The sequence below is a fragment of the Anoplopoma fimbria genome, chromosome 18 (assembly GCF_027596085.1).
Source record: "Anoplopoma fimbria isolate UVic2021 breed Golden Eagle Sablefish chromosome 18, Afim_UVic_2022, whole genome shotgun sequence".
Taxonomy (NCBI): domain Eukaryota; kingdom Metazoa; phylum Chordata; class Actinopteri; order Perciformes; family Anoplopomatidae; genus Anoplopoma; species Anoplopoma fimbria.
This window is the reverse complement of record NC_072466.1, coordinates 10,818,569-10,846,346: the sequence shown is the minus strand read 5'-3', so window position 1 is coordinate 10,846,346 and position 27,778 is coordinate 10,818,569. Positions and strand designations below refer to the sequence as shown.

Below are 27,778 nucleotides of genomic sequence, written 5' to 3'. Positions count from 1 at the left end.
CATATGTGTTCTTTCTGCTGAATCCTCCTCCTCCTGTGCCAATTTCCTCTTTTATTCCCTGAATCACTCCCTCATCCTAGTGTGATGAGATGAGCGAGATATTGTCTTGGACTCAATCTTTCTGTCCTCCAGTCAGCCGTCGCCTTTCTATTCTAATAATATGCTTTTCTTATCACTTTCTTTGATCACACAATAGACTTGGACAATAGACTGGAGCGATTGTTTCTCACTCTTTTGTCTTAGAAACGTGGTAGCTGTTTATAGAGTTACAGCTTCGGTGCTTGTTTTATTGTATTTATCCAGTCAGTCACTTTTTTTTAGATTAAGTAAATTTAATTTAATGCTGAACCTCAACTGAGTTTACGTATGTGTGTCTGTTTGTTTATGTGTGGCTCTCTGCAGTCGATCTTCTTCCCTGCAGGTGTGTGTATGAGGGATTACTTACAGCACTTGGTGCTCTGAAAAGATAGGCTGCCACATTATGACCCTGATACTGAGGCTTGGTCAGATAATAACAAAATAACACACAACTGTATCACTGTGTGTATGTATGTGTGTGAGTGTGTGTGTATGTATGTGCTTGGTTGCGTGTCTATACTTTAAGATCACAGGTTACTACTATGAATATATTGTTAGATCAGTATTTATTCTTTTCATTTTAAGAATAGTGCTGCATAAATTGTATTTCATTTGAATACTATTTTCTGAGTGCCACCTTTGTATCTACAGATTTGAAAAAGAGAGCTCGTCCATGAAGAGCTGGCTGAGCAGGTGTGAGTCGGTTTGCTGTCCAGACTCAGACCTGCTTTCTGCAGACAAAATAAAGCTTAGGAATGAACTATTAAATGTACAGGTAAGTCCTTTTACTGTTCCTTGATTGATCTCACTAACCACCCCCATCTGCATTTAGAGTTTTTATCTTACTTTTATTTTTCACTAACCAATAACATAATGGGTTTTTGACTATTTTTGTGTGGCATCATTTTTTAATTCTTATTAACTCCTCTAGGAAATGCAGGGGGAGACAGCATCCTACGAGGTTCTTCTGCAGGGTCTTGTGAATCTTGCGCTGTGTCTGTACCCCACAGCGCCCGAAGCTCGTATCCAAGAGCTCAGCAATGATCTTGCACAACTACAGGAAAGATGCACCTCTGTGAAGAACAGCACATCACACAGGCAATTCTCTTGTTATAATATCATACAGATAATTAACTTTATTTATCTCTCCATAAATGGCCTTCATAAATTGAGTGGTTCAGCTTTTTTCCCCCAAGTTGTTTGTTTTGTTTAAATATACACCTGTCAAAACAATAATCACTGTTGTGTTTTTAATCCCTATTTCACCTCTCTTTCAGGCTTGAGCTGCTGGGGTCACAGTTGTCACAGCTGGAGCACTTTGATCAGTCTCTGCTGACTCTGACCCAAAAGAGTGAAAACTTCCTGTCTGGCTTGAGAAGCTCGTCCCAGGTTGAAATTGCTGATCTTGAGTCTGCAATTAGTAAACTGAAGGTGAGAAATCAATACTTTGCTGTCAACAATGATGCCCCTTTATAGATTTTGTACATGAGAGTAGTTACTGTAAGCAAGTTTATATCGATTATTGTAGGAGCTAATATAAATTTGTCTTATTGAACCATCTTGATACAGGAGCATGAAGTGCAACTGCAGGCACATGCATCGCTGAAAGACACTCTTCAGCAAAGAGAATCCTCCCTGCTTCACAGCTCCACCTCAGAGGCACAACAACAGCTCCAGGGCTGGAGAGAGGACTGCCTACAGCCCCTCAATGAATCCCAGCGTCTCCTACTCCTCCGTAAAGAGTGCCTGACTGAATTAAAAGCTTTTCTTGAGAAGCATGGAGCGGCAGCGAGGGCTGTGCGCAGACTTCACGAGGCGGTGGAGGGAAGGGGGAGCTGGGACCGCTCAAAAGCTGAAGAGCTGCACCATGGAATAGGGGAAGGGGCTATTGACGTGGCCAGGCTTGAGGCCGAGGCAGTCGGGTTAGATGGGCAGCTAAGCAAAGCACACCTCAACCTGAGTGGTGCAGAGTGGCGGGGCTCCAAAGACGTGAGCCATCCTCAGGCAAGAACGTCCTGCAGGGGGCAGGCAGTGGCCCTCACCATCGCTCTAGAGGAGGTGCAGAGAGGTGTGGGATGGAGGCAGAGTGAAGCAGACGCTCTGGGGGCATTATGGAGCTCCTTTAGGGAGAGGAGGGAGGAGGTGATGAAGAATTTGAAGAAACTGGAGAATGAAGCGCAGCAAGAGGGGGCCAGAGAGAGCTCTGTACAGGCTTTTCAAAACAGGTATGTAAATGCTAATCAGGCTCATGGATCCATTATTATATTTTTATTTAACATCAGAATAGTTTGTATCAGCTGATACTGAATTAATGGTTTGAAAAAGCAATATTGGTATCAGTCTAAACTGAAGAATGACTTTTTTTCCCTCTGCCGAGGTTCCTAGGCATTTTTATTTTCTTATTTGGAGCAAATTTTAGTTTTTCTGCATAAATATTGATATTTGAAAAACTTTTATCTTGAGGCTCAAATTTAAATTATAATAAAAATATATCACTGCATCTCCTTTATTTGTATTAAAAGCCAAATTGACTAGATTAATGTGATTTAGAAACAGAGAAGATACCATTATTATTGTTTTTGTGTACCTGCAGAAAAGTCTCCTATACCAGCTTTTTTGTAGGATATATGGTTAAATTGCGTGTTCTTAGCTTTTCACTCAGAGACCTACTGTTAGCCAAACTCTGAGAATATAATGTATAAATGAAGCCAAACCATAAATCCAAATCTTTTAAACTTGTTTAAACTGAGAATTTTGATATACTATGTTGGATCAGGCTAGTAATCCCCATTGTTTTCTTCTGCATCTATTTCTCCCAGGTTGCGTTTTTTCGTCCAGCTGGAGGATGAGCTCCAGTCCCTGCAGCATTCCCAGCGGTGGTTAGAGGAGAAGGGGAGCCAGCTGGCCCAGAGAGACAGTGAGCTGGCTGGGGAGGCTCTCAGGGAGGTAGCTCTGGTGAAGACAGCCTGGGAGAGTGTCAGGACTCTGATCACCAATGGGTAGGGATGGAGGACGACAAAGGGATTTTGAATTATTCATCTCATTTAAATTCCTTTGCTCTATTTGTTTTTCACACAACAAGTATACAGCATTTACAGAGTCTGTTGTATTTTCATAATTAAACCACTGCGTAATATGCCAAATAATAGACTTGACTTTTTTCTTCTCTTTTCTTATGCAGTCAGGAACAGAGTGGAGTTATAGTAGATCTTCTACGCCAGTTCCAACTCTTGAAGTCAAACCTCACCACTGTCGTCGAGAACGCTCAGGTTGTTGCTCACAATCTGCCCGACCACAACCATAACGCTCAGGAGGCCAAAAGGACTTTCACACGAGTCAGTACCATTTTATTTATTAATAATTACATTTTCATTTTTTTCTTTTCAAATGATGCATATGCTTAAATTAAATTTCTGGTTATGACTCATACATTAAAACACATATGTGTCGTGTAGATATAACATCCACTGTCCTGATTGTATTTAACTTGTATTTATCCTGATATACCAGAGTTGAAGATTCACAGCTTTCACTTGGCTGTTACAATTTTTCCCTTTCTTAAAATCACTGCACTGTGTAATGTAATTCTGTAGCCATTGTTTTAAAAGTATCAGACTGTAATGTGTATGATTTTACAATAGACAATAAACCATCTCTTTCCCACCTGTTTGTACAGTATCTCTCCCTCTAGTGGTGGTCTGTTGTCATTCTCTCTGCACTCTTCTATGTCCCTTCAGCATGACATGGTCCAGGGTGAGCTGAGAGTAAAACAGGAGGTGATGGACCAGCTCATCAGCACTGTGGAGGACCTGCAGAGAGAACTGGAGAAGGTTCCCAACTCTGATGCAAGCTCCATCCAGAGAGACATGGAGACGTTAAGAGACCAGTGGCTGGAGGTGAGTGGTAGATGATAGAAGTCATCCTGTGCCATGTAACTGTTTTGGTAAAGAAGCTCTGACAGCTGAAATCACTGGGCTGTTTTTAAATAATTGTTAAATAATACCTTTTGAGTTTTGTGACAGTAATGAATTGTCCTCATCCTGACACGCCGTACTTCATGAATTCTGTCTGGAAGTGAAATGTGATAATGACTATGAAGGGATTTGTGGTGTTTTTTTATGTGAAAATCAATAATGACTTCCATATTGCAGCTCTGCCAGCTCTGCAACTTGCGCTGTTCCTCTTTTAATGATATTTATTTCTGTATTTCCATTTTTTCCTCTTGAGAGGTTTAGTTGGCTGCTCAGCTGTCACACATGAGACTGAAATATAAACAAGTCTAGACACGTTATCTGCCTCTCTGTCCCTCTCTCTCACTTCTCATCCCCACATCTGTCAAACCAATTAAGTCTCGTTTTCCTTCCATCTCCCAGTAAAGCATACGGTCCCTTGTTACATAGAGAGAAAAGTAAACACAAAGAGGGAGAGGGATCCTACCTCTCCTGAGTCTCCTGTTGATTGAGACGTATCCTGTTTTGTACTTAGACTGCTGGTCTCTGTTCCTTTAGGTCTCGGAGAGAATACAAACCAACACAGAGAGACTCGGCTACTATGTAGCACTGTGGAACGACCTCAAGTCCATGGAGCAGGACATTAACCAATGGGCTGCCAACTCCATCGCTGATCTCACAGACAGTGTCACCAATCTCAGTGATAAAGAGCAGACGGAGGCCCATCTTGCCACATTTCAGGTCAGAGCACTCTGGGCAGTCTGCGTGAAAGAGTGTATGAATGATTATGGTGGTGTTATATTCAGAGTGACTTCATAGTGGTTGGGATTTTATTGAAATGTCCAGCAATTTGATCAACAGGCTGAGGTTGAAAAGAGGGAGCAGAGGCTGGATACCCTGCAGGAGAGACTAACCGAGCTGAAGGAGCGAGCCAAACTGCAAGAAACCCCGATACAGATGCAGGTAAATATGCTGGGGAGCAGGATTCGGGAGGATTTTGCTGAAATTATTAAAGCAAAATAATATTTTTTCCATTGTCATTTAGGCCAGGGATTTCAAATACTGTTACAATACTCCCAGTGGTGTGGAAATAAAACCACAAGACCTACATATATGTAGAGTTTGGAGTACTACATGTAGATCACTCCCATATATTTGCTAAATGCTGCAAAATATTTATGTATTGGAAAATGGTTAACATTTTTTTTGCAAAAGATGGCCTTCATATATACATAGTCTATTTGGATATCTTAACTGAAAAACATGTACGAAGGGGTATCTGGTCAAAATATTGTTGATTGCTAGTATACAAGATATGACAAGGAAATAGGGTAAAGTGGATCCCCCTGCCCTGAAACAATGGGTTGGGATTCTACAAAATAGAAAAAACTGACACATCATTTGAGTTTGCAAGAGGCACAGATGGAAGAGAGTGGAAGAAATATATATATAAATATAATATCTGTGGGTTTTTTATGTTTATAAATGTTGAAATCATCAATAAAAACTAAATTGGAATAAAGGAACATGAGGAACACCTGAAATCACATTGTGTGTATGTTGTTTATGTGGGAATTATGGTTATATGATGATGTTTAATTTCTTTGTTGAACCAGGTCCTGGAGTCCGACCTGAGGAAGAAAATGGCCCATGCGCAGGAGGTGTACAACCAGGCCAAACACACTCTGACCTACTTCAGTTTCCAGAAGCAGCGATTGGAGGACCTCATGTCTCAAATGGCCGATCGGCTGGTGGCAGTTGAGGGCTCCTTATCTGACCTCACTGAAGCTACTTCTCCTGAAGACATTGGTACAGTTAAGGTATGACACTATAATTTCCTTCAATGTGATACAAGAACACAATAATTCAATTCTTATACATTTTATACAGTATATATAGTATAATACTTGTGCCAAAAGTGACCACACAGTCAAAAGTTATTCCTATTGCAATTCCTGTTGCTTCATATTTCTACTAACCATGCACTATATGAGGACACACAATGTGAAAATATCCAATCGGTGATGCCATCGGCTATTAAATTTTCTTTCAAATTAAATTCTGAGCACTCACCTTGGGTATAGTACTCTTCAAATGCCTATAAAGAAATAGTGAGGCAATAATGATGAGAACATTTTTGAGGGCGAACCTCATTTATGACCCTCTTTAGGAGATCAGAGGTCAGACTCTACATAAGAACATAACTACGCTGACAGTAATTCTAGCTGTAGCTCACATCTGCAAGGTGGATGCAGAACATGTCACTGTCTCTGCCCTCTCCACCATCCTGTAACCCCAATTATGAATATACCTCCTCCTATTTCTCACTATTCATATACAGGACTTGCAGAGCATTGTGCAGCAACAGAGAGCAGACATGGACTCAGCTAGAGATGCTCTGAGTGCCCTGTGCAGGTCTCATCCCTCTCAGGAGCTGTCATGCCTCTCCTCTGACCTCACCTCCATTGCCAAGCGAACGGAGGCTGTCGCCCAGCGCTGTGCCAAGACCAAGGGCAGCCTGCAGGATGGGCTACAGCTCCACTTCAACGGTAATAGATATATATGTGTAGTATTGATTTTGAGGAGTATGTTTTTAATCTGGATTGTCTCTGTTTGATGCTTGAATAAATCCTCTCCTGGATGGCTTTTATGTTCTTTACCTCAACTACATCAAGTGATTTATGTAACAGTATTTATAACTTCTTCCCTTATAAGGAGAAGTATTGATTTTTATAGCACTTAAAGTCTCATAATCACCCAATCAAACAGTGCACATGATGTGATGTCCTTTGTTAGTGCTGCAACAGATTTATTGTTGATTATCCTACATTTTCCCCCAGAGCACACTCAATCCGCCCACAACGGACCACACTCCATTGACACACACTGTCTGGTACACCGGTGCGCTCTCATTGCTCAGATACACACCTGTGCCTCGGAGACTAATGTCGCTCTTGTCACATCTGCTCTCGAGGGAGTCATTTTGGGCTTGTTGCCAAGGCAACCCAGCACAGCACAGCACAGCCTGGACACGCCCACACTTCCCATCTGCCTCAACACATCTCCTCTTCTCACTCTCCTCCTTCGCGTCCCTTCACTTTTAAATCTTCTTAGCCTTTATTTTAGCACATCAGTTTTCCTCGACTTGTCACCATATATTTATTTTGCTTTTAGTTTACCTGTTCTTTCTTCCTCTCTAAGCAGAGCTCGTCCAAGACTTCCACTCTCGGCTTACAGATCTGAAGTTGGAGCTGAAAGAATGTTCAAACCAATCTGGAGATGTTGCTGTCCTTGGAGCTAAATTGCAGCGGTTAAAGGTATTGTTATATGTCATACTTTTATTATGCTTTTCTCTATGTGCTGTCGTCAGAGCATTGAGTTAAAACAAAATAAAATCATGTTCAAGTCACTCAGTTTTAACTAACTTCACTTGTTGATACTAGCATGCTATCAAGCTTTGACACACCAAAATAATTTTAGAACAAAGTTAATCGATTAAAGAAGTAATGATTATATAATAGTAACAATTCATTTCATATCTTCCATGTAATTAACTTTATTGTCTTCTACAAAATGCCATCATGAAATACTGTACATCATCATTAATGCTTCACTGGACCAAACTAAATCTGGGCTTGTATTGAACAAACTACATCATCTTACTAATAGGAATTGTGCTGGAACTACAAATACTCCCGGAGTTTATAATGTTTATACAACTTCTTAGGAAGCTATGAAGAGTGTTATAAGTCTAGCTCTGAGGGTTGTGGATCTTTATTTCTCTAAATTAGCAGGGACATATCATTATTAGCAACATGTTCCTTATACATCCACAGGTGTCAGTCAAGCGGACATCTGAGTGTAAGGAGTGTTTCTCTAAGGTTTGTGAGGAAGCCGAGAGGCTACAACTCCACCTGCCTAAAGCTGGAGCAGCACAGGTCAAAGAGCATCTCTCCTCCTGTCAGAAAGAGTGGAGGAGCTACCTGGACTGCTGCTCTCAGAGCCAACGAGACTTGGAAGAGAGTATTGACCTTGTGAAAAAGTAAGTCATTATTCTTGTTGTGTCATGAGTTTATGCAAAGCAATTTGAATTAAATGTAACTGCATCTCCTCTCCAGCTTTAATGACTGTGTGGAGGGTATAAGAGACTGGCTGAAGCAGATGGATCTCAGCCTCAAGAGAGAGCCTGTTGGGGCAGAGTGCCAGCAAGGAGCCCCAGACACCACAGAAGAGCTGGAGAGGATAGAAAACCTCCATGAGGAGCTGCTTGCAAGAAGGTGTGTATATGTGGGTGTGTGAGGCCATATGTTATAGATGCCATTAGCTGTTAAGTATTTGCAACAATAACATATCATTGTCTCTTTCAAGGGACTCCATCGAGCATCTCAGCCAGGAGGCCCAGTCTCTGTCTGAAGCAGGCCGGGGGTCAGGAGGAGAGGTCAGAGTGACAGGCCAGGTCCAGATGGAGCACCAGGCCCTGCTGAAGGCAGCCAGGGAGAAGCTGCGAGGCTGCCAAGAGAGCCAGGCCTTTGGAGAGACCCTTCAAGGGGTTTGGGCCTGGCTGGAAGAGATCCAGGAGAGACTGGGTACAGTAGACAGCACCATGGGGAGCAAAGAGCAGTTAGAGCAGAGGCTGGAGACTGTGCAGGTGAGAGGGGGTTTTGACCACTAGACTATTTGTATATGTTATTTGCAAATCTTTAAGAATGCTCACACTTATTTTGTTCTTTACATTATTAATCTACTCTAATAGCATTTTTTTCTATTACAGCCTTCAGTTGTTCTGGTTAACACAAGAGGGAGCTGTTTGCTTGAGAACGTTTTCATCAATAATTCTGATGTCTAAATCCAGTTCACTCTGACCCCTATCTGTTTGAACAGGACATCCTGCTTTTGAAGGGGGAGGGGGAGGTCAAGCTGAATATGGCGATGGGTAAGGGTGAGTTGGCCCTGCGCAGCTATGGAGCCGCCGGACAGGAAATGGTCCGCTCTCAGCTACAGGAAGTGGAGGATGCGTGGGCCACACTTCTTGTGACTGCCATGAGCTGCCACAGGTAGACTGCTCACCTTGTTCCTTAACCTAAAATATAACGTGATGGTTTAGTCCCCATGTGTGCAATTACAGCCATACAGAAGAAGAGGTCCTTCCTTTAACTTAACATTCTGTCATCATTTCATTGTAGAATTTCATTTACAGAAACTGCAAACTGCGCAAACTGCAGAACTGTGAACTGCAAACTATTCTTCTTTTTTGTTTTTTCGTTGTGCCATTAAAACATTTAGCCCTGGACATTTTAGAGGCCATTTACCTGTGTGACAAAAAATCCTCTCTTTGGAACAGATTTTCACCATGATAGATTGATGTCTCAATGCCATTAATTACCATTAGGTTAAATACATAATGAGCAGTATTTGTCTTATTTGGTAACTCTGATTGATGTATTTGATTAAGTGTGTTCTTTTTTGTGTCTGTGCACGCGCATGACCACATGCACATACATTCGTTTTGTCCGTGTTGGCTTTTAATTGAGCAATTATGGCCCCTCCTAGAAAAAATTTATCTCATTAAGGACTAAATGGTGGATGGCAAACAGTGGGTCACATATGGGGTGTGTTTGTGTTTTAAGGGTAAGGGGGGTAGCAGGTGAAATAGAGGTGTGTTAGTGTGTGAGTGTTGGAATATTGGTGTTATTTGTACATGCAGCGATAACAGATGGCAAAGGAAAATAGTTTTTATCTGCACCTGTGTGGGTTTAAACCGGAGCATATAGAGGATAATTGAACTAAACCAGTATAACAGCCAGTATTTAGAACTATTGGCCATATCATGAGTATGAAATATATACTGTACCTGTTTATATATACAGATTTTATGTACCAGACTACATATTAATTTGTATAAAACATGTCAGATCTACTTACTTACTCCAAAAAGGAAATAGTATTATTACCAGCCGCGACAGTGACGCTGGAATTGTTTTAACCTTGTGAGTCATCATGGCAAAATGTGGTCCTGGAGTCACCTACTGTAGCAGAAACTACAGGCGTTATTTTATTATATTGCCAGAGGAAGTGGGGTAGGAAGTGCCAGGAAGAAGTGGAGTAGGAAGTTGGGAAGGTGCTGGTGTGATGCCATCGCAAAATGGTCTCTAGTTATTTTTCTTCACATAACACATTTTTATCCATTTGCATATTGTATGTCACTAAATATCACTTACACATCAAAGTATTTAAATCAATTAAAATTGAACATCTTCTGGGATGATTTGTTTTTTAAGCAGGTTTAAAAACCCTGCCCACATGAAGGATACAGTCCATGTTTATTCATATTTTCTCTGTTTATTCATAATATTCATTCCATATGTGTCAGTCACAGACAATAACACAAAGATCTTCTCTTGTTCCTCCAGTCGACTAGAGTGGACGGTGTCGCAGTGGGGAGGATACCTGGAGGGTGCTGCCCAGCTGCGATGCTGGATGGAGGCTGTAGAGAGGGAGGTGTGTGCCCCTCTCACCCCTCAGCCAGGGCCCAGAGAAAAGGCCTCCCAGCTAGAGAGGCTCAGAGCTCTGCTGTCTGATCTGGAAGATCACCAGGTGGCTCTGTCTAGCCTCGAAGAAAAAGCCAGAGAACTGTTCAAGAAGACTGGCGATGCCAGCTTTAATCATGGTGCCCGCACCCAGCTGCAGGTGCAGTTTGATGACCTTACAGCCTTGGTGGAGGTATAACGTTACTTAATCTTTTATTATATTTGGTTAAAAAAACCTTGAAACTGTTGACCTTACCAATGTATTGTATTATTCTCACCAACTATTGTAAGTGCTTTGTTATTAGAGAGTCATTGTTGACTGATTGTGTCCATTGTCTTTGTCTTTAGGAGAGAGTACGTCTAGCGCAGGCCGTGGTGTTGGAACACCAAGAGTACCTGGAGGCTGTTAGGGAGCTCACTGATTGGCTGATGAGTGCTGGAGAAGAGCTACATCATTGGTCTGATACATCAGGAGACTCGGCCTCCATCAAAAAGAAACTGTCAGAAGTGAGGGTAAGGCAGGTTGTCAACATACAAAGAAATTCCCTTGTTGATGCTGCTGGCACTCCCTTTGTTTTCTTTGTACACTTTTGTCAAAAAAACAATTCAAAATTTGAGAAATCCCCCCAAAAGAATTCAGATCTATACGTTGACAGATACATAATGTGCCACATCTGAGAGTTGACAAGCTTATTGTGCTGTAGAGTTCGCAAAGGTGTGCCTTCAAAGTAGTTTCTATCATTTTACATAATCTTTATCAGCAGATGGAGTTTGCCCCGTTGTCCTGGAATTACAGATGTTCAAATTTACATTTATTTTTGAGCACTTCAAGGAGTTAGTTATTGCTGAAATTCTTGATTACTTCTACTTTTGACCAAATGTGTTGACTGGCCCTTTTGTCTTAGGTTGTTATGATGATTTTGACATTTCTTAATTAGTCACTTATTACATGTGTATTGAAATATGACCTCTATATTCATTGGTATTCTACACCATAAGTATACATGAGAAATTTGGGATTACAGTATCTTTTTTATATCAGGTTATATAAGTGTAACAGTAAGTGATGTTTTTCTGAATTTGCACCACAGCATTCCTTAAGGATAAGATAAGATAAGATAAGATAATCCTTTATTAGTCCCGCAGCGGGGAAATTTGCAGGCTTACAGCAGCATAGAGTTAAAGTGCACACAAGAGACATAGTAAAGAAAGACAAGATAAAAATAAAAAATAAAAAATAAAAATAAAAAAACAAGTATTATAAATAAGCAATAAAAACAGTAGAAAAACACAATAACTGAAATTAATATTTACAGACAGAATGTCAAAGAGACAGGATGTGTAGTGTATTGGTGAAACTACACCTAGTTAAAGGATTTTGTATGTGTTAACTGTTGCTAAGGTAACTGATTGCTGAATTATCTGAACCCATCTAATCTTAATGGACTAGGCGAACTATGTAGGGAATTGGAATTGGTTCTCAGTTTTTTCCCATATCACAGCTAAATATCTTCACCTCTCTTGGCACATTTTATTGCCACTATGTTGGTTTATTACTGACAAAAAAAAGGTAAAAAGGGAAGAGCAGTGCAATTAATGCCTAGGCTTTCCCTTTTCAATAATTCTCCAATTACAGAGAGAAAATATGTGAGGCGATATTGATTTCCATTTAAATTTCACACATGGGCCCTTATTATCACATTATGTTGTGCTGTGTTTGTAGAGTCATGGTGTGAATCATTTCAGTAGAGGAGGAAATATAATTTGTTGTATACACAAGCTAGTTGCACCATTTTAATTTCCCATTCATGGTCTCAAGGTTAATGTTCATATCTTTTACTCACACACAAAAATGATCAACTGCCATTTTCCAGCCTTTTTAATCCCCAGCTCACTGCTATTGCATTACACTCGAGTGTTTGCTTTTCACACCCTCTGCTTTCCAAGTGCTACCTTTCTACACAGAATGAGAGATGGAGGCGGAGAGGGATGGAGCCGGAGGATGAAATAAGATATAGTGAGAGAATACTGAGATAGCAAATGAAAATACAGGACATCATAACTAATGCTTCAAAGACAGAATCAAAGAGATAAAGACAGAAAGTGATAGAGCAGGAGACATAAGCTGCTTTAAATAGAATCGGAGGTTGCTGTTTCCGTAGCCACAGTTTCCGTAGCAACTTCGTCTCCTATCTACCTTCCCTATCTCCTCAGGAGCGTGTGGAGTGTCAGCTACTGGAGGGCCGAGAGCGCCTCAGCCGGGTGCGTCGGAGTGCAGCGTCCACGGCGGAACACACGGCAGCGGGTGGCTGCGAGGCTATGGACCGACAGCTGGGGGCGCTGTCCCAGGCTCTGGAGCAGTGGGAGGGGGCCGCCCTGAGGGCCAGGGACGACCTGGAGGGGGCCCTGGCTGCTGCTGCAGCCTCGGAGGAAGAATACCACCGTCTGACAGCCCGGCTGGAGGATGAGTTAAAGGAGCTGGATGGACGGCTGAGGGTGTGGAGCCAGGAGTTGGTTAAAGCTGAAGGGCGGAGCAACGGCGAGGAAGCAGTGGAGGGATGGAAGCTGGCTAAGGTATAGTAGCACCACATTTAAACAAATGGCAGTTTGCCGTCTGAATTATTCACTGTTCATCTGCTCACAATAGTTAATTAAAAAAATAATAGAGAATAAAAACTCTTCTGTTTGACTGAGATTTGGGTTGGCGACCTGTGATATTGGCTACTATGCATCACCATACTATGTTAATTTTAGAGGTGATTAGCCTTGTTTAATGGAAAGTACCCACAGGCATATACACACACACACAAACACACACCCTATGCAGACATAGGCTACATCCTCTGCATTCAGCCATGTTTTCTCTGTCAGTAATTAACACATCCATTTGTAAATCCTAAAAACAGATTAGTTTGTAAATCAGCTTTACTGGGATGAGGAAGGAGTGACAGCTACAATCCCATCACTTTCTCTTGTTTTCTCCTCATTCTGTCTTCTGTACCCTCTACCCCTCCCCCTTTTGGTTTTTTTTAGCCATTCTTTCCCACTATCTCTCCCTTGCAAACATTCCTCTTTTCAATTCCTGCTTCTTTCCCCTTTCCCTACTCTGACTTGTTTGAACTCAAGTGCACAGTGATGTCTTCCCCGACTGCAGGCGTTGATTCTTAGATGCTCTTGCTCCTCACCTCCCCTGCTGCTCTGTTTCTAACATCCACAGGATGTTTACAGTGTGACAATTTCTCTGTATTGTCAAGGCCATGCCAGCATGTGCTGCCTCATACTCCTCCCCAGCTTCTTCGGCCGTGTCTTTCTCTGTTTTTTCTCAATTTGGGGCCGTCAAAGAACAGAGGAGGAGTCTTCCCCCTCCTCCGCTTCTCTCTCTCTCCTCCTCCAGCCTGCTTCCTGTGTCCAGCCTTGTTTTCGTTACGCGCTCGTTTGTGTGCGTTTGAACCAATCCTGCATCTGTGAGGGCTGACAGCTGAATTCCACTGGGAGAGAGCGTGAGAGAGTGAGAAGGAGGAAAAAAATGTGTGAGAGGGAAAGAGTGCAAGGAGTGGGAGGAGGGAGAGAGAAAGAGGAGAGAGGAGGGAAGTGAAAGTAGTAGAACGTTAGGACGAGGGAAGGAGAAGAGAGCAACGAGTGCAGGAGAACAGAGAAGGAGGGAGGGGAGGGTTGTTTATTGGTAATACGTCAGAAAGAGAACAAGCAAACGAGCGTTAGAGAGAGGGAGAGGGAGAGGGAGAGGGCTTGTACACATTTCATGGGACAGGATTTCATGACTGTGTTAGTCCAGAATGTGAGGCACGCTGAGGAGAGCGGGAGAACGTTATCCGCAGCTTCTTCCTGCCACACGGCGCGAAGAACAGAAATGCTATTGTACAGGCAGCACTGTGAGTATGTGTTGGAGTGTGTGTGTGTGTGTGTGTGTGTGTGTGTGTGTGTGTGTGTGTGTGTGTGAGAGAAGAGCTGAGAAGATGAAGCCAGGGTGTGAATAGGAATGTGAGTGCACTTATTGAAGGTTGTCATGCAGATCCAGTGCTCGTTACTCGTTGACACACACAGACACACACACACACACTCTCTGTCTGAGCCAGCTGGTGTCTGTTTTGTGTTGTTTAGGATATACTGGAGGGCTTGCAGAGCGCCGAGCCGATGGCAGAGAAGTTGAAAGGCCAACTTAACGACCTGGTGCGATACTCCAGAGACCTGGGCTCACAGTCAGACCGGGTCACCGCACTTATCAAACAGCACAACAGGTGAGAGGAGTCTTTCTGCTCGAGTAAACAGTGTGTAGTGTAAAATTCTTTGGTGTTTGTTTTCTTTATGTGGATTTGAAATGAAACTGAGACCTGTTTGCTTAGACTGATCGATACATCATATTGCCATCCATGGACTTTCAGCAGATTTATATCATGGTGCTATGATCTTACCACTTTATTGTGAAAAATTCAGATCAAGCTGTACTTAAAACCATCTTAATCTAACTCAATTTGTGGAATAGTTTCATGCAATGCTTAACAGTAGAACATTTCTGCTTTGCATAATTGTATAATTTCTTTGAATGTTGGTTAGATCCTTTATATAATTTCTGCGTGTTTTTACCAAATGGTAATATCGGACACTCAGAATATATCTTTAATTACATTTGATAGAGATTTCAACCATTTTGCCAAGCCCTGTTGTAATCGTAATTGGTAAATTGTCTTGCACATAATAAGAAAAATGCACAAAACAGACCATGCATAATATGCTTATTTATTCAATAACACAGCAAACAACCCCCGCTTGTCTTACTGCGCAGTGTCAGTTTTACAAGCTTATTTGTATGAGAGGCATGTGTTTGTGTGTGTGGCCATCTTGCACACTGAGTTGTGACATGTGTCAGGGAGGCTAAACGAAGGCTAAAGGCGACACAGAGCACCAGAGCCACAAGTTGCTATGTGACATTTAACTACCTTCCCTTCACCTCAGCTTGTTCTCTGCGTTTATTTTGTTTTTTGTCTTTCTCCAGTTCAATTTTATGCAAGGCTGAGTGTGATTTGAGGGAAATTACCGTAGATACATTTGGATGGTCTTTTTTTCCATGCGCTCTAATTGCCTGCTTGTTCAAGCTAGGGCTTGTTTGTGAACACACCATGCAACACTTATTCAAAAGAACAGCAGAGAACATTCATAAAACCATTCACACACACACACACATGCATACACAAGTATGAACAACTACTGTAACATCATTTATCTACTTCATTTGCATAGATGACATGTTGACTTTCTGAGATATTGCACGGTAGTGAGGGCACTGTGTGTATGGCACTGTGACTAACATTTATTGGCAGACAACCTGAGGGAGGTCAACTTGTTGGAGATGCTTTGGCGGGTAATTGGCTTTGGCAGCTGATTGGCAAAAACAGCACCCTTCCTCATTCACTGGGCTTTTTAGTCTGTAATAGACTTGGCCTGTGTGCTCTTTGCACCTGTCCCGCATTAAGCACTGCAGAAAAAAGAGCAAGGAGAGAGACAGAGTGAAAAAATAGTGTCAGAGGAGAGTAGATGAGAGGAGGAAAAGGTAGTTACTCCCCCCATCCTTTTCATAGCACATGCCAGATTTTGTCTGGCACAGCAGAAAAAAAAGTGCCTCTTCCACTCTCATGCCATCCACGCTGCTCTTCCCTTTCATGCTCTCATCGCATCATTAAAACTCAAGGGGTGTTTGTGTGCCTTAAAGTGTGTGTCGGTAGAAGGTTGTGTTTGTTTTTCCCTGTTGTTTTTTTTCATGCCTCCCTTTGGACAGTAACCCTTGCTTAAACAGCTGCGCACCTTGTTTCCCTCCTTCCACTCACCTCTTTAACCTTCACCTACTGCCCGATATGTATGAAACCCAGTGGCTCCTTTCCTTTGTTGACATAGATCTTCCTCATTTGTATTTTATGCACATTATGATTTTGCATACTTAATGAATATTGTCTGTGCAATTAAGGTTCCCATTTTGCCTGGGGTATAAAGGAAGGGATTTTATCTTATACATACATTACACGGGCCAGTATCCCTAGAATCCCTAGAGCCATATTGCACAGTTCGTTCTGAACCAGTGTAGTATGTCCTGTGCAGCACATAGGAAGGCAAAAAGAAAGGGTGTGAAGGTTGAGGTTGTGAAGGTTGAGGTTGTGCATGTTGTACATGGGTGACTTTTATACAGGAGATAGGGATGGTGTCCAATCAAAGACCTGCATTCAATGTTTGCTAATCCTTCCCTAACCTTAACCATAGTGTAGTTGCCATGTGAAGATAGGGAAGAAAGGTAATGTTTTAAAAACACTGGCATTGAACAAAACATCTATTGCCATTGAACTTCATTTCATATTAGGCACAATTGTCCAATATTAACACTGTCGTCTGCCAATTGATTGACCTTAAAATGTAGCTAACATTGTTGCGGTTCATAGTTACTCTCTAATACCACCTTCCTCATTCATTTATTCTGTAAGACACTAAACTGTCACTTAAAGAGGAACTTCAAACTTTTAAATATCAATTTCATTCAACATGTCTGTTGAAATCCTTTTTATACAGTAAAATAAATGTCCTTCACTTTTATTCAAATACCTCTTGTTACTATCACAGAGTCTGTATTGTTGCAGCTATAGATTCTGATGGATATATGATAAACACAAAGAATCCTCAGCATTTGATTAGTCTGTGGTGATTAAACTCAGCCTACTAAAATGTCAAATTATCCCTTTAATATATAATCACCCATCACTGTAACCTCTCCCCTCACAGACAGTATCCCTGCCATATCCTTTCCATCTCACCCTTTTTCCTAGAGCATCAATCTGTCAACCCTCGTTGTCTCCATCTTGTCACCCCTGTGAACTCTAGCCCCACTCATATGTTGCCTCTCAACCCCCTCCTACACAGTGACCCTTACCACCATCCCCCACTCTCCCTCTTTGCCCCAATGCTCATTCCTTCCACTTCACCCACTTTGCCATTTCTCCACCTGCCAGCTTCTCACTCCTGCACATCTCCCAGGCTTCCACTTTCTCCCCCGCATCATGTGAAGACAGGATTTACAGTATCTGAGCATCTGCACATGCATCCTCTTTGTTTTGATGAGCACATGGACAGTAGACAGCAAACACTTCCTCTGGTTGTAACCCCTCCCTTTCTTTGTTCATTTCTATCGATGTATTTCAAACTGTGAACATGTTAAATCAGTCCTTACTTTCTCTTTTGTCTCCCCAGTCTCAGTCTCCGTGCATCCCGGGAGTGTCAAAATAAGGAGCGCTTGTTGGAGCAGAGGTTCCGTGCAGCCTTGAGAGACTTCCAGCAGTGGTTGGTCAATGCCAAAATCAGTACAGCCAAATGCTTTGATGTGCCACAGAGTGTCGCTGAGGCCGTCACCGCTCTGCAGAGGATCCAAGTAAGAGAAATATTTTTCCCAGCTCTTATTTAGATTATCTATTCATTTATTTCTATGTTCTAAAAACATTGGTGACATAAACGTCTGGTCTTTACCATGGTGTTTTTGAATTCTACAATACAGATATCATTCGGAAATCACACTATTGTTCAGCCTTTTCAGCTATTACTGCTTAAACCCAGTTTTGATTATCTTTATTGCTGCTGAAAACATGAAGTGCATCACTCCTGTGCAGCAGAGAAGTTTCCCTAGGGCAGACCTACCAGACACAGAACAGCAAATAAACAGATTGAATCACATTTTGTTATTTTATTCAGGGATAGAAAGTAGTAGAATTGATATTTATTTGAATGTCGCTGAATATAACTTTGAATTTGGCTGTTGAGAGAGACCTACATTTTTAATGATTTTACTGGCAAAATAGGTAATAATACCCAAGCAAACTGTCATGTCTGATTGCCACACAGAATGACCATAAAGTCTCACACTATTGCCCATTAACCAGCTGCAGTGAGCCAGTAATGATTTCAGAGCAAGTAGCTGCTGATGGTGGAGTTATGTGTAGGGAAGGGTTATTTATTCACTTATGTAAACCAGAAATAAGCAGCCTGTTGAGGAAATTAAATTACCAATCTTCTTGTCATAAAAGTAATTTTGTTTTCTTCCACCTTTGGGCTGCCATTGCTGCCAACTACAGCTAATTTGAATTTATTTGCATGGATTCGGTGGGCTAAGCTTTGCTCCCACAAAGGAATAGTTGTAAGTGAAATCATGTAATAGTTGAACAATCAATCCACTTTCAATGGGAGATTACTCAATGGGATGTCTGTATTGACATGCCGACTGTTGAGTGTCCTCTGGTGGGCTTGTCGGAGTGGACCTGCCGTTGGCTGCATAAGCTTAAAGTGGGCTCATAGCCAAGAGGGATAAGAGAAAGCCCCACAGTGGGGTTCTGTGCCACTCTCTTTCAAATATCTGCGTGTGTCTATTTCTGAGAAGTCTGTGTCTTTTTCTGAGAGGCTGGCAGGTGTAACAGTCTGGCAGTGTCTTTAGAGCACCCCAGGGCCCTGGCTCATAAGTAAAGGTAGTCCCCACATCTCTGCACCAGACAGTTAATTACCTGTCAGACACCTGAACATGTAGACCACTACATTACCACCAGGGAATCATTATTGCTTTGAGCTGAGTTTAAAGAGTAAGACGATAATTCTGCACTCATAAAGCACATAACTTATTATAGTATAACAATAATAATATTTTTTATTTAGTGCAGGTAGAACATGTTGAGCTAAGGTTATTAAATCAACAGTCACATGAAGAGTGTCAAAAGAACATAGTGTTACTTGAAGACGTCCTTTTCTAAAAGCATGTCAAAGAAGGGAAGTGATGTGCGGGAGCTTTTCTGTGCTTCTTCAGAAGTTTCTAGTGTAGCCTTTAGGATGAGTGGGAATGTCATAGAGTACAGGGCAGTGAAGGAGAGAGGAATAAAGAGGCAAAGCATGTTTTATTTATTATTGACTTGGTGAGGAATGTGGAACAATGTTTCCACATGGCTGACCTCCAGGAGGGCCAGCGTGGGTGGGGCGGGGGCATCCTTTGTGTCACGCTTAATTGGTGGTATATAGTAACATTGGCAGGGGGAGAATGGTAGTAAGTGTGAAAAAAACTGTGAATGAACAGAGAAAAGAGAGAGAAAAGAAAGAGATGCAGGGATGAAGAAAGACTTTCTATGTTTGTGTGTGTTTGTACTGTACCAAATGTCTGTGTGTGTGTGTGTTTTGAGGGGGCTGAAGCAGTAGTGTGTGTAAGTGATGTGCTGACTGCACAGATGGTGGAGTGGTCCCTGCTGCGCTACTGTCATCGACTCAGCTCTGAGGGAGGGGTGTGTGTGTGGGTGTGTGTGTGCATTTTCTGTGAGCTATGTAAAAACCAACACATTTCTGCCTCCCTGTACTGTCCTTATCTGTGATTGCCTGCCTGGGTCAAGCCCTTCCTTCTGCCCACGCATATGGAATTAGTAATGACTTGTCTAATTACTGCTTTTGACAAAGTAAAGTGAGACCCTGGGATTCTGAAAAAAAAATCTGTTGTCTATGTAGACATTGGCCATATTGATTTCAGTTACCCATCAGCCATTGCTTCAGAAGTGGAAGACAAAAAGAAGTTTGTGATTGTCATTCAGTCCATTTCTTTTTTCCCCGTCCTTTCACTGTCACACCCTCCTCCCTTTGTGTGTGTGTGTTGGTGTTAAATAGTCACAGTTCCTTTGTCTTTGTCTGTGTATCCCCACAGGAGTTCTTGAGTGACAGGGAGCATGGCCAGGCCAGGCTTAGTACAGTAGGAGCCAGTGGGGAGCTGCTGATGGCTGTGGTGTCCAAAGACAGGGTGGAGGGAATCAAGGCCAAGGTGGCAAACGCCAGAGAAGACTGGAAGAGCCTGATGAATAATCTGCAGATGAGGGAGGATGCACTCAAGGTTTGTTTACGTTCACTTTTGTTCTGATGCCCTCCCCTGAAACGGACAATTTGGATCTCAGAGGGACATTTGTTAAATAAAGATTAACTGTACAGTTTGGATGTGAAAATGAATGCAGACGTAGTATTTATGTACAGTGTTTCTATGTTTTTGTCTCTTTCCCTGCTGTCTGGCTATTTATTAACAGTTTACATACAGAAGTTTTATATACATAGAGATATTAATATGGATTTGATATGCATTTTAGACCTGACGCCAGACTATAATGATTTCATTATTTAATTTTACTAACTCTAATAAACTAAAATAAAAGTTGTATCAATTTGTGCACATTCAGAACTTCTATAGTTATATTATAATATTGTTGTATTTCCAGAACCTGCAGTCCCAGATGACGGAGTTTGAGGCCAGTGCTGAGCCTCTGCAGGACTGGCTGAACAGCACAGAGGTCAGAGTTCAGGAGAGCAGTGCTCGTCTTCACGACCTTCCAGCCAAGAAACAGGAGCTCAGCAAACTGCAGGTATTGTGGAGCCCATAGTCATGCTCCATACACAGTTACACCAATCTACTCTGTCTGGGTTTCTTTAACCAGTGGACTTCTGATACCTTACTGTACAAGGGCATAAGTTTCCTTTCAACATTGGTGAGGACACATATTATTCTTGGCGGTCTGGAGGTCCTCCCAATGATTTAGTCTCCCCTCTGCTATTTGTTTTGGGAAGTAAACTCTTTAAATGTGCATGTGGCACTTATTCATATCAATGATACATTAATCTCTCAGTACAATATTTGCACATGATGTGAGCCTACAGATAGCACCCTCCCTTTCAGCCATTCAAATCTTAGCATGGTAGGTCGTCTCGGAGATGTGTCCTCTGAGAGGGCATAAATCTGATATGATTCCCCTCCAAAGATAATGCAAGCAAGTTAGCTCAAATATTTGTAAAGACATGTTCCTACCGTCCACATTCAAAGCTCTCCTGAAATTGAGTACCTCTTATAATTATTGTGGTTATTTATGAGGCCGTCTCACAGCGTTTTATGGCCGCTCCTTAAGCAATATGTTTTCACAATGTAGGAGCCATTTTCTGTTTAATTGCATTATGTCACACTGAGAGTGTGCCTTTTACAGTCCTCTTCTCAGCTGCTCTCTCATTTCCTCTCCTAACTCAAGTAAGCCCCATCATTACACCATAAATTGAATATTAAGTTGATTTTCCAAGGATACTTAGTAGTTGTAGCTCTCCATCAGATATGCATCCCTGAAGTACAATCTAAAATCAGCTGGGAAAAGAGAAGACACTAATTACATTTGTCGAGCACCATCGCATCAAAATAGATAGTCAGAGGAAAAGTCCAGAAATCTAATTAATTCTCCTTCTGTCATAGCTGAAGCGCTGCGTGGCTAAAAAGCCCTCTTCAAGATGCGATAACAGCCTCTGCCATGTCTGGCAGACACAAAAAAGGAAGAGAGGCACGGAGCGTTAAAAGGATAAAACTGACAATAGAGAAAAAATATATCAAGCCCATCTCAAAGCTCTGCTCTTATCGTTGTTGCTATTTTTGTATTTACCCTGTCGCCCACTGTAGCACCCCTCCTCGATGCCTTTTGTCTGGCCCTGCAAGCAATTAAATTTCTCCTCGCAGCACCTGAAGTACAATACATTACATGCAGGCTTCAGTGTCTGAACCTGTGTTGGCAAAATCCTCTTAACTTTTTCACATATATGCCCCCCCTCCATCACTGAATTTTATCAGGCTTGTCTTCTTTTCCTGACCTCAGCTGTGGTGTCTAAACACATTTCTATTTAAAAATGAACATCAAGAGAAATACTGCTGATACTGTTTTTTTATGATGTTCTTTTCCCCTGTCTTTATCCATGTATTTTGATGTGCTCTTGTTGCCACATCTGTTCTTCTGACATGTTAACCCAAATTTGTTTTCTTCCTCTGTGCCTCTCACACCTCCCTTTTCTGTCATCGCTGTCATGTTTTTTGTCATTTCATTTTCCCCTTGACTCAAAATGCAATGGTGCTTACATGCAACCATCCTCTTCAATGTACTCCATTTCTTTCTCCTTCCCAACTGTGCTACCCTAATCCTATTGCTCCTTCATTTTAATTTCTCCATATCCATCTCCATCTCTTCCTCCTCTTGCTTCGTACTGGCCCAGTGTGTACTGGAGGAGAAGGCCAGTCGGGAAGCAGAGCTGGGAAGGCTGAGGGAAAGAGCTCACCGTCTCTGGGAGGGACAAGCAGCCGGCAAGGGCTTCGTCCACCGTGTATCCCAGCTGTCAGCACAGTTCCTAGCCCTCAGCAACTTAACCAAGGTAACACTGCCCCCGCCTTGTACCCCCCTTTCTTGTCTCTTTAATCCATCTGTGCTTCTGTCTGAGAAATGCTGCAGCATGCCGACATGTGCCTAGCTTGATTCCTGTACTGTGTGAGCCTTCTTGTTCTCTGTTGTTTGCTGTGTCATGCATCATTCCCCAGTCGTAGTCAGGTTTGCTGCAATAAAAAGTAAAATATTGCGTCCAAGAAGGTCTCTGTATCCACAGTAATTTACCTGAGAACAATAATCAATCTTTCACCTCCAAAAGGTCCATGCCGCTGCACTCTCATCATCAAAACAAAAGGCCATGGCTGTGGAGCTTTTCCTTTTATGCACTGAAGCACTTCTGAAATGCCAGAGCTGAAATGTGTCAGTGATTGAGAATCTAACCTTTTTTGATGCTCTCTTTAGATTGGTCACACTCTTGTGATTAATTTGATACAGTGTAGAGCAAAACATTACACTGACAACAGAGCACCATTCTTACAAAGGGACAATGAGAGTGCCCGAACGATGATGAATGAGATGTGTTTACTTTGCCGGCTAGCTAGTGGAGTGCTATTTTTAGGTCCTCTTCCCTGCCAGACATGGAAACAGGAATGAAACCATTTAAAATCGCCACTTGTAGATAGTTATTGTAGCTCTACCTCTCTCCACTCTACAGTTACACAAAAGATTTACGAGTGATGACTGCAAAAAAAATACATTGTGCTTGTGCTGTAATGTGGATGTGGTATCGTCTCAATAGAAGTCTGTAAAGAAAAACAAGACTGTAATTTCAAATGCAAACTGAAATATATGAAGACACTAAACAATTGTGTTCAACTCATTGCTAACCTGTTTCTCACAACCATTATAAGAAGAGTGTGTTAACAGTGTTGTGCTCTGATCTCTAAAGGACAAGGCCTCCAGGATTGAACGTATTGTAGGAGAGCATCGCCTCTTCTCTCAGGGCCTTAAAGAGCTACAGGATTGGGTGTGTGAAGCCCAGAGGATCCTCAAAACATGCATCTCCACCACCACTGACAAGGGTGTGTTAGAGGACCGGATGTTACAGCTGGAAGTAAGTAGGGTCAAGACTGCTGTGAGATCCCACAGAGGAATACACCACATTTATTAGAGATTTGGCTATTGTTTGATTTTACTGGATTACTGTCCATGTTTCCCCAGCAATAAATTTGCTTCATTTAATGCTGGCATTTTCAGTGAAAGGGAACTATAATTATGTGTCCGATTTTAACCCCAAATACAAATTAAGTAAATTGGGAAATCTGGCAGTATCTAGACACAGAGGGATAATTCAGTTTTATAGCGGTGCATTGAACCAAATTATGTCCCAGGAACCTTGCTGGAAATACAACCATCTGGAGAACATGTTGCATTCCTTTAATTGTGTGGAAACCAAAATAAAGACATTTATTCAGATTATTTATTTAGTATATTTAGTTATTTTAAGTCTGTCCCTGTACCTCTGTCCGTAGGCCTTACTGGCTGCTCGTCAGGAGAGGGAGATCCAGCTAAAGATGCTTCTGACGCGGGGAGAAGCAGTCCAGAGGAACACGTCAGCTGAGGGGGTCCCAGTAATTCGCAAACAGATCCAGGACCTCAAAGACTCATGGGACTCCTTGCTTTCTGCCTCCATTCAGTGTAAAAGGTTGTGATCAAGAACCAATCAATCTTGTCAGTCAATTGATAAATGGGCCTGGGAATTGTCTAGTTTAACTTGATGGATTTCAATAGGTTGAAAGGTTACAGGGCTAATTAGGTTGAAATGCATGTGTGTGTTTTTGTGAAACATTTGTTCACTGTGTGTTAACATTATAATGTTGATGTAACAGCCAGCTGGAGGGCGCCTTGTCTCAATGGACCAGCTATCAGGAGGACGTGGGTCAGTTTGTGATGTGGATGGACCGGGTTGAGGAGACTCTTAGCTGCTCAGACAGACAGTACTCTGAGATGAGAGACAAGACCGCTAACCTGGGAAAGACCAAGGTATCACACCTCGCTATTAATGTCTAGCCTTAAAAAATCTGGAATATGTTTTGTAAACTTATTTCTACTTACTTAAACTCCACAAAACATACGCTAAATAATGAAGCATGTACAACTGTATGCCCTGTTTCTTGCTATTTTAAGAGAACTTTTAAACTTTTTTATAGAGCAGCTGCCATGTTTTTCCCACATTTCAAATAACTCCTTTTTATTTAATGCCCACCTCTAAACTCATGCAGTTTCATACATTCATACCCAAGAGCCTCCCAGTGGTGTTAGATGTAATACACTGAGTGTGTGCATGTGTTTTATTCCAGCTTCTCTATGAAGAAGTACTGAGTCACAGCAGTCCTCTGGAGACCATTGCCACAAAGGGGTCTAATATGGCGGAACACTACACTACCCAGCAGGAGGTGCAGCAGCTACAGTGTAGATACAGCGGCCTCAAAGAAAAGACCAAGGTACTTAAAGTGCACACAACATACGTTGTAACTTTTTCCTCTACAGGCATTTGAATAATAAATTATTTTTTTGTGAATATTTATATTCCCACAAATTATTTGTGAGTGTTACCTGTACGTTGAGCATTTTGGTCAATTATATAATAATCACTTTTTAATTCCTTACACATGCTTCACTCTTTTGTTTACAGATTTAAAGACAAATGCTGTATTTATAGCTTCAGAGTACATTACAGTTCACAATTTTTTGCTGCTCAGATATCATTGTAACATCTAGTTCAATTGTTCCGTTTCAAACAGTTGAAGTCAGTAGTCAGGCAATTATATTTTGCCCACTGCTCTTGGGATATTAAATGAATAAACGCCCCTTCTTTCCAGTAATATCTCCAAACTATTGTTTCACAGAATGCGGTCAGTAAGGCCAAAGGGCTGGTGCTGGTCCATCAGGAATATCAAAGGGGGTTACATGTGTTTGAGGACTGGCTGGAGCAGGAACAGGCCACTCTGGCTTCGTTGTCCCATCCAGAGGGAAACGTGGAAACACTAGAGAAGACACTGCAACAGCTACAGGTATTGATACTGAGGAGTGTTTTTCATAACGTTAATGTCACAAATGTTCCTACTACTGGTGTTCAAACATACACACAACTGACATCACACCCGACTAAAGGCTTAAACAGAATTTACAAACAAGGACTTGGACACCCAGGACTTTTTGCATCTCAACCACTTCTAAACTCTTCAGTCACATAGTTTCATTGTTCCTCCCTTTTTATTTCCCTTACAGCTCCTGCAGGAAAACTGCTCAAATGGCCAGTCTCTGCTCTCCTCTGTGCTGACCAGCAGAGAAAGAGTAATCCCCTGGGGTATACCTCAGATTGAGGACAGAGTGCTGGACACTGCTCAGCAGGAGTGGGGGACCTACCAGGGCCATCTCGAGGAGACTCAGACCCAGCTGAGCTCCACACTGACCCGACTGAGGCAGATGGGCCAAAGGTTCATGAGCCTGGCCCAGTGGCTGGAGGAGATGGAGAAGGTGGCAAACATCAGAAGTCATCGGCGGTCAGACAGAGGCACCAAGGAGAGTCAGCTGAAGAAGCTCAAGGTTAGAGAAAGTCCTTGTACTGTTGCTGCATCTGAAACACACATGTCCATGCACATTCTGAATTATTTATTTTCTTTTTACTCATTATCCCCTCCTGTAATATTTTCTGCAAATATCATTTTCTCTCTCCCTGGTATACACATACAGTAACAAATATCTTCATTCAGCAAAAACCTGATTAAATCAATATTTTAAACAACAAGAGAGTACTAATTTCAGACCATTAGTAGCAAAGAGCTAAAATAATCCTTTGAAAGAGCTTTACATTAAAACAAATCAAAACTCAGCCACAACCAAAACCAAGCCAATTATAATATTATGCCTTTCAAAATATAAGAATATTTCCCTTCTGGGTCACCTCCCTTTGGAGCAGGTTTCCTGCCAGTGTCAGAATGTCAGACAGTCACAGTGCTTTCCCTCCCTGCATTTAGAGGAAAGCATACTCACACACACACATACACACACACACACACAGCATGAGACAGACCCCTTGGCCCCATATGTTGTTTGTGTAGTTATCTGCTATTTCTTCTTCCTCCCTTCACCCCTGTTTGTCCTTTTATTTAATAAAATAACACAATAGACCATCAAGTCATTAATATTTTTCACTGGATTTCTTTAGCATGTTACTAATTAAACACTTCTCTGTGTCCCTTCTGAACAGGGGTGTCTCGAGGGAGTGCTTGCACGGCAGGGAGAAGTCGATGGCCTTTCCTCTCTGGCCCAACAGGTTCTGGAGGAAACCTACATCAGTAGTCGTGTCAGCGTTACTGCCACCCAGCTCACTGCCCGCTACCATTCTCTGCTGCTTAACATACAGGTAAGGCAATCTCTATTGTCTGCTGCTCAATGATTTTTATATCAAATCTTTACCATGTTGAGTTTCATAGATACCTAACCTAAGTATAGTATCTATGCTAAACAAAACCTTTATGATGAATATATATTGCGGTTAAAAAGTCTCTGCTGGTCAGGAATTCCAGAAACATACAATACTTAATGTCTTGGCCACCAGACGATTTAGTTCGAAGCTACCTATCTGTCATTATGAGTTAAGAATAGCAAAACATTAGGCCTAAATGGTCTAAGTATTGGTTTAATACTTTTTGTGTTATACTGTCTCAATGATAGATTAAAAACATGTGAAGCTGTGTGTGTATTGCCATTGGGGTCTCTGCCCGCAGTGGGCTTCTCACACATGCTTATCTCTCACCAAGGAACTTGCTCCAGTGAGAGTTTGCACTTTGTTTCTGTAACACCCCATTGAAGTAGCTTTGAGGGTGATGCCTGTGAGCCCAGCCTGTGTTGCTTTGTACACTCCGATCTAGCCTCTCTATTTGTCTGCTCCTCTGGGGAGGACTAAAGGAAAATCAATGGCGCTCCTCTGGTCTGGGGCTAAGACCATAATTAAACGCTACAGAAGGCAATCTCACAC

General features: G+C 42.0%; 1 protein-coding gene across 1 annotated transcript in view; it reads left to right on the top strand.

The window, feature by feature from the left end:
- syne1a (spectrin repeat containing, nuclear envelope 1a) overlaps positions 1-27,778 on the top strand; it is a 117,896-nt gene that overhangs the window by 29,677 nt on the left and 60,441 nt on the right. The window contains 31 exon segments of the mRNA XM_054619084.1: positions 730-853; positions 1,010-1,176; positions 1,356-1,509; positions 1,648-2,303; positions 2,898-3,077; positions 3,260-3,413; positions 3,816-3,974; positions 4,587-4,769; positions 4,890-4,991; positions 5,645-5,848; positions 6,370-6,577; positions 7,233-7,345; positions 7,865-8,070; positions 8,147-8,305; positions 8,397-8,676; positions 8,910-9,082; positions 10,439-10,748; positions 10,904-11,068; positions 12,770-13,129; positions 14,675-14,811; positions 17,801-17,978; positions 20,271-20,453; positions 20,830-20,973; positions 22,628-22,783; positions 23,684-23,848; positions 24,267-24,439; positions 24,624-24,777; positions 25,095-25,238; positions 25,644-25,808; positions 26,026-26,343; positions 27,008-27,163. Of these exon segments, the coding sequence (XP_054475059.1) occupies positions 730-853; positions 1,010-1,176; positions 1,356-1,509; positions 1,648-2,303; positions 2,898-3,077; positions 3,260-3,413; positions 3,816-3,974; positions 4,587-4,769; positions 4,890-4,991; positions 5,645-5,848; positions 6,370-6,577; positions 7,233-7,345; positions 7,865-8,070; positions 8,147-8,305; positions 8,397-8,676; positions 8,910-9,082; positions 10,439-10,748; positions 10,904-11,068; positions 12,770-13,129; positions 14,675-14,811; positions 17,801-17,978; positions 20,271-20,453; positions 20,830-20,973; positions 22,628-22,783; positions 23,684-23,848; positions 24,267-24,439; positions 24,624-24,777; positions 25,095-25,238; positions 25,644-25,808; positions 26,026-26,343; positions 27,008-27,163 (6,130 nt within the window).